Genomic DNA, 7337 nt, shown 5'->3' on the forward strand with positions numbered 1-7337 from the left:
GGAAAAGGAATATTGTTCACAATGCACAAAGGTCGACTCTGTCGCTTTTCGCCTTTAATCTGCCTTGCAGTTTGAAACTAACAATTTCCATGAGAGAATTGTATAAGATCGCATTTTGAACTTGATCAATAATCATCTAGATAGACTCTCTAGAAATAGCGCGACGTAAATATCCCGACTTTCATTTAAAGGAGTACAATTAGGAAGGTCTACTATCGTAATAATTAATTTGTATTTTTTTGTGTACTTGCCAAGCGTGGCAACTAGTGGTATAATCAACTAGTGGCAAATAATAAGGAATGGCCTATATCCAGCAGTGGATGGTTAATGACTGATATGATGATGATGATTTAATGTGTAATATTAAAAAAAATATGTCATAAGAGACAATACATAGTTGCATTTATAAAATGTGTGGAATTAAGAACTATGTAAATATGTTTTTGCAAAATAATTTGATTGATTAATTTTGTAACTGATAACTTTTAATATGTGAGCCGTCATTTTAACTTATAATAAATAACCAGGAACCCGCTTGAGCTTCGCGCGTTTGCAATTATGTACTTGTACAAAAGTTTAATTGGTGTACCGATTCTTATACATACATATAAAAATATCTATATGACAGTGAAATCCGTATCCAAATATCGTTATATGGTTTGGAAGTGGAGAAACAGACAGACGCTGAGAGCGACTTTGTAAGTATTTAATTTAGAAATACTCGATTCTTATGTTCATTACAATGGCATTGATCGATACTTCTACCTACGCCATTAAGTATTATAGTCGTGTGTATATTTAATATTTATTTAGAATTTTGTATTTGTATGAAAAAATAAGTCATCAGTCAATAGTTGATTGTTTTTTTTATATATTTATTCTTTATTGACAACATTTACAAAAATATATACAAAATTGAACTTAATGTTATATCATTATTATTTCAAGATACAGTGATTATTTTTGTAACTAAGACTTATTATATTGTGTTAGTAAAGCACCAACTTAAAAATACCTTTATATTTTATTAGAATAGAAGAATAGAATAGAAACATTTATTGCCAGTAAACTTACAATATAAAATATAAATGACATATACAAAAAGTGTCCCACACCCGGCAAAAGGAACCGGCTCAGCGGATGCTGTGAGTGTCCCAGCGCAATGTGAACAGCTACACAGCGCTGGTTTTCAGCCAGTCCCTCTCTTATAAAACAACCAAAGTGCAGGGTACCACTGTACATTACTTTTTACAAGAATTATTTCTTGATACTAGTTAAAAAAAAATACTAATATATATATACACACACATACATACACACACACATATACATATACATACATACATACACATATACATACATACATACACATATACATACACACACACACATACATACACACATACATACACATATACATACACACATAAGTAAAATATCATATTGAGGATCAGATACTACCGATAGTTATGTTCTCCTTTATTTTGTTTCTCCAATAGTACTCGTTTTAGTCTATATTTGAAACAGAGCTGGGACATTTCCTCGTGGAGAGGCGGAGGCAGATCGTTCCAAATTTTAGCCGCGGAGAACTTAAAACTTCCTCTGTTTGCCGACTTCCTATGTATAGGTAATGATAACCCGCTGCCACTCTTGCTACGTGTATTAAGAGGATGTAAATCTCTCATCCAGGTGAGTTTGTTATATAGATACTCTGGTTTCTTTTTTTGTATCACTTTATACACCAGGCATGCAAGATGTAGATGTCTCCTTAGGTCTATTATTCCTTTTTTATTTAAAATAGGAGTTATTCGTGTTCGCCTCGGAATATTGTAGCAGAAACGTGCGCATGCGTTTTGAACCCGTTGCACGGAGTGAGCGGTTCGCGCTAGAAGTCTAGGCCCATACACTGTGTCACAGTAGTTGAAATGTGACAAAACCAGTGTTTCTACAAGTGTCACCCTTACTTTTTCTGACAGGCAGTCCCTCAACCCATAAAGCACTTTCAGTTTATAAAAAGCATTTTTTATTTTCATGTTTACATGTTCCTCGTACCGCAAAGCGCTATCCATCATGAGCCCAAGATTCCTCACAATACTCACTCTTTCCACTGGTTGGCTATCTATCACAATATTAGGATTGTGTTTTATCACCAAGTCACACTGGTGTCGGGGACCCAACACTATATATTGCGATTTCTTAGGATTCAAAATCAGATTGTTACACGCCGCCCACTTAAATAATTTATCAAGGTCCTTGTTAATTAGTTCGATGGCCTTGTCAGTGTCATTTGCAAAAAATGAGAAGTACAACTGTGTGTCATCAGCATATAAATGTACCTTACAGCTTTCCACTTGTTTGTGCAAATCTGCAGTGTACAATATGAACAATAACGGACTGATGATAGAGCCTTGAGGCGTCCCTCTGTCGATTTGTTTCATTTTTGACTGTAAATCTTCCCCATGCGCTCCCTCTATTATTACATATTGTTTACGATTTTTCAGATACGACTCAAACCACTCCAAAGCACCTGTGGAAATACCGTAGTAAGACATTTTTAACAGTAACAGCTCTGTATTTAAACAGTCAAATGCCCTGGTGAAGTCCAATAATACTAAAACAGTACACAAGCCCGCGTCAGCTGCTGTAATTATGTCATCAGTGACATGCGCTAATGCTGTGTCTGTTCCGCACCCATTTCGAAAACCCGATTGTATAATTGGCAGTATTTTTTCATTTTCTAAATAATTGGTCAGTTGCGTACGCACTACACTTTCAATAATCTTTGACATGACCGGGAGAATACTAATAGAGCGTAAATCTTTGTAATCCTCTATTGTTTTGCCTTTCGGTAACGGTCTAATCTTTGCTAATTTCCATTGATCAGGAAAAATTTTAGTTTTTATTGAAGTGTTTATGATAGTAGTTATTACCGGAAGGGTATTTGGTAAAGTCATACGTAGCATTCCCGCCGTGATGTTATCGAAACCCGCTGCTTGTGTCTCAATGCCATTCAATATTTTTAAAACCTCACTTTCGCTAATTTCTTTCAGATTAAATACAGCGTCACTATTCTTATTATTACTGAAATATTGGTACGTATTAACATCAAGCACTGAGCTTCCTGGCGTATTCAAAAAATAGTCATTAATATCATCCGGGTTTCTCAGGTTTATAGGTAAGTCAGGCACACTTGTATTTCCTAGAGATGAGTTGCGTTTTAAGTAGGTCCACATTTTTTTTGGATTTTTTACATTTTTATTTATATAATAATTGAAAAAAGCTTTTTTTTCTCTTTTAATGAACTATTTACAAGATTTCGCATTTCTTTGTAATAGTTATAGTGGGATTCTAATTTAGTAGATCGAGCTCTTTTTAATGCAGCATCACGCAAAGACATCATTAACCTAATGTTGTCAGTCAGCCATGGGGTAGATTTATCCTTAATATATATACGACGAAGTGGCGCGTGTTTGTCAAATAGTTCAGTAATTAATTTATTAAAACGCTCCACTATTTCACCTACATCAGTACCTTCAATAACATTGTGCCACTGCATAGACCTGAGATCCCGCAGGAACTCATCTTCATTAATTTTATGTAGTGACCTTGTAGTGATGGTTTTTTTCCTTTTAATCATTACTTTAAAGTTAAAACTTGATATTACCATCGCATGGTCACTTAACTCAGGGTTATGGTGAACATTAATCGCTTTACAAAGCATGGGAGAGTCTGTTATTATCAGATCCAACAGTGTTGCAGTTCGATCTGTTATTGTTGGCTCCCTAACAAGTTGCTCAAGATTGTGTTGAGACAGTACCGTCAGGAGTGTTTGCGCTGAATTGCTGCTGGTGGTCATCATATCGATGTTAAAGTCACTTAGAATTACAAGATGGTACAATATGAAAATGTGCTTACCGAGTCGCTCAGTGCATCCACCGCCTAGGTCGCCTCAGTTCTGTATATAGTTCCTATGGCGATTCGTATCCCACCGGGTAAAGAGACCTCCAGCCACATCTGTTCCAATTTCGACAGTGGATGCGGACGCACACGCACACGAAGGTCCCGTCGTATATAAAAGCCCACTCCTCCTCCTCTCTTGCCATTTGGCCGAGGTGTATGTTTAAATATGTATCCCGATATAACCGGCGCTCCAGATTTCTCTCTATTTGTTATCCAAGTTTCATTTAATGCTAATATATCCGGACTATACCTCTCCACAGAATATATCAGTTCATCCTTACCGGTATTAAGTGACCTTACATTCAGGTGTCCCAGTATTAAACGGTTACATTTTCGTTTATCCATCTCCATTAATAAGTGTATAAATTCTATTTATAACTTCAGTATAATTAGGTATGTGATCCTCAACGTTAAATTTAACAGTAAACAAATTATGTGAAAAATATATACAATATCTCGTCAAAAATATAATAGATATAAAAAAGAATTGACAATATATTAGATATAAAAAACAATTTCCACACATATCATAATAATAAATAATAACTAATTTTAGGGACATCCTTCTAAAAAAATGTTTGGTATATCATTAATCCGACGAATGCTGTGAATTTGTTTTCCTTCCCTTTCACGCGCCATTATTTTTCCGTTTTTAGTCCATACATACTTCCAACCATGTTTCCTAGCCTCTTCTTTTACCTTAATAAATAAATGTCTATTTTCTTTTGTTAATCTATCATTAATATAAACCGGTTTTGCGAGAGACATGTCAGCTGTGGTGATTGAGCGTCGCGTACGTGCTGCCTGTATTAGACGGTTCTTGATAGTTTGACGAGCAACCCGCACCACAATGGGACGGGAGCGCCCATTTTCTCCACCATCAGAAACTATCCGCCGCTGGCCGGTACGATATACTTCTACCACCTCGGTTTCATCCAGCTGCGTTCCCAGTTTCGCCGCAATTAAGCTTATCATATGTTGGAGGTTTTCGCCGTTTTTCTCTGGTATGCCTATAATTTCCATGTCTAATAACATACTATGTTGCTCCTTATCATTCAAATCTTGTTTCAAATTTTCAATTGTCGTTTGTAGTTCTGCAATTTGATCACTGTCTTTTCTCCCAAGTGATTGGAATTGTTCCTCCATCCTATCCATACGTTTAGACATTACCGTAACATCATTTTTATATGATATTATATCTTCTCTTATCAAATTCATCTCCTTCCAAAATTTTGACATTTCCTCCTTAATCGAGTGCAAGTCATTTCGAAACGAACGTATTTCGGATAGAATCTCAGCAATGGGATTTTTTTCTCCTGTTTGAGTAATTATATCAACCGTTGTATCCAGATGTTCCGAATCTGTCCCTGATGTAGCAGGTGATGCGTTGTCCATTATCTTGACGGGTGTATTTGTGTTGTCTTGTCGAGGTTGTTTAACTATACAACACGGACAAATCCATCCCTTAGGAGTAGTGACCTTCGTATCCATAGCAATACACGGTTTGTGATATATTGCTTTACACTTAGTACATGTAGCAACTCCTGTTGTTACCGCTAGGAATTTACCACACGCTCCGCATTTACTCATTTTTATAACGAAACTAACCACTAGATGGCGATATGTATTATACTATTAATATCCACTATAAACGATGTTCTCTTCCAATCCAGATAGCTAATGTGTTTTATATTGGAAAGTTGATACCTTACAGCCCACAGGTCACTAGCACTATCTACAGGCACTATTTACACTTTTACTATTCGGTTAGTGAAGAACACACTCGTATATGTAACATTCACAGTAACAAAAACTGATTATATTTACACAAATTAATAGGTATTAATGGCGGAAAACTCTTTAAAAAATAGAATATATCCCCTATTACTTGATTTTTTCAGAGAATATATATTCTAATGAATTTAATTGAGCACAGCAACGCAGTCAATGTTTACAAGCACAGGGTCACAGTTTATTTACAGTTTATTTACTAGTCAACCTTAAATTGTTTTTTTTTTGCGGCGTTTTTTGACACTCATCATTCCATCTAAATGTGTGTAATCTAAGATTTTGAAATATTCCACTATCTAAAGATTTAGCGTTAATTCTTTATTGATAATCCAACATGTCAATTTGTAAGATCTCGGCTGAATTATGTGTGCCAGGGGACTGAAAAGCGGCGATAAAAGGAGGACAACATCGTTCAGTAGGAAGCTCAATTTGTCGTATTAGAGCTAAATCTCATTTTGATAAGGCGATGCATTAATTACACGGCATTATTAGATTATTTTGCACAAAATGTTTTTAAATATTTTAATTTTATTAATTTATTACCCTTTAACTGTACACTGTTGGACAAAGACCTCCTCCAAGATGGAGTGTTGCTAAATGTTGCCACGTTTAGCAGGTGGGTTCGCAAACACAGGCTTTGGTGATGTTTTAAGAGGAACGTTGCTGCTCAACCCTCGATCATCAAACTCCCTTAATTACCTCTTACGACACCCACGGGATAGGAAATATACTAATCATTAATGCATTATTTATTGATAAACAATCCTTACTAATATTATAAATCTGTAAGTTTGTTTGTTATCTCTTAGCATTTTAACGACTTAACTAATGAATATAAAATTTGGTATTATTTTGTTTGGATCAGTAAACATAACGAATCATTATTATCATCATATTAGCCTTTAACTGTCCACTGCTGAACTCAATCTCGCCCTTGGGAGTTTTACCAGTAGATGCCATACTTGGCAGGTGCATTGGCAACCGCAATCGGGCTTTAGAGATGTTTGAAGAGGGACGCTGCAGCCTATCTGTCGCCCTCTCTCAGTCGGCTCTTATAATACCCACGGAAAAAAAAGGAGTGGCCTATTCTATGCTGGAATCACACAGCATATTAGCATAACGAAGTCGCGGGTAAAAGCTAGTGTAATACAATTATGACGTAATAATTCATGAGTGCGTCGCTCCGCAGTGGTGTACTACCTCGATTCATAAATCGCAGGGCATTAGTTAGACTCTACAGACACCTAAATTAAATTAAATCGAACGACGGTAGCAAGCTCGTCCCTTGCCACAGTAGATTCAAATATGTTCGGCGAAAAATGAGCGAGTCGATTAGTGAGTAAGATAAGTCTACAGTGATAACAGTTATCCTCTGGTCATCCTCTGACCGGTTTTGATTATTAGTCGTGAGTATTTTTTTTATTAATGTAACTAGCTCCGTAGGAGCAATTTAGAAACTTTACTATTGTACAAGTCTGAATAGCTTTCTAAACTTCACGTAATATGTATATATATATTTTTTTAATATTAAAATACTTATAGAAAACTATCTGCATAATATAGAATATTAAGGCTATTTTGTAATT

The 7337-nt window shown here is 35.7% G+C and overlaps 1 protein-coding gene across 1 annotated transcript; it reads right to left on the reverse strand.

Moving 5' to 3' along the window:
• Positions 1 to 1457: 1457 nt before the first annotated feature.
• LOC128202436 (uncharacterized) lies at positions 1458 to 3859 on the reverse strand. The gene is made up of 3 exons (XM_052902763.1): positions 3532 to 3859; positions 2957 to 3121; positions 1458 to 2527 (listed from the first exon to the last, which is right to left on the reverse strand). Exons 1-3 carry the CDS (start codon positions 3857 to 3859, stop codon positions 1458 to 1460), a joined length of 1563 nt encoding a protein of 520 aa, XP_052758723.1.
• Between the last annotated feature and the right edge of the window lie 3478 nt (positions 3860 to 7337).

The sequence above is a fragment of the Galleria mellonella genome, unplaced genomic scaffold (assembly GCF_026898425.1).
Source record: "Galleria mellonella isolate WM207_F2 unplaced genomic scaffold, CSIRO_AGI_GalMel_v1 utg96, whole genome shotgun sequence".
NCBI classification, from domain to species: domain Eukaryota; kingdom Metazoa; phylum Arthropoda; class Insecta; order Lepidoptera; family Pyralidae; genus Galleria; species Galleria mellonella.

Coding starts and splice junctions, on each gene's coding strand:
- LOC128202436 (XM_052902763.1), bottom strand. CDS start 3,859: ATGATGACCACCAGCAGCAATTCAGCGCAAACACTCCTGACGGTACTG. Junction 3,122..3,531: donor GTGGCACAATGTTATTGAAG/GTACTGATGTAG, acceptor TGAATACGCCAG/GAAGCTCAGTGCTTGATGTT. Junction 2,528..2,956: donor CATCACGGCGGGAATGCTAC/GTATGACTTTAC, acceptor GTATTTCCACAG/GTGCTTTGGAGTGGTTTGAG.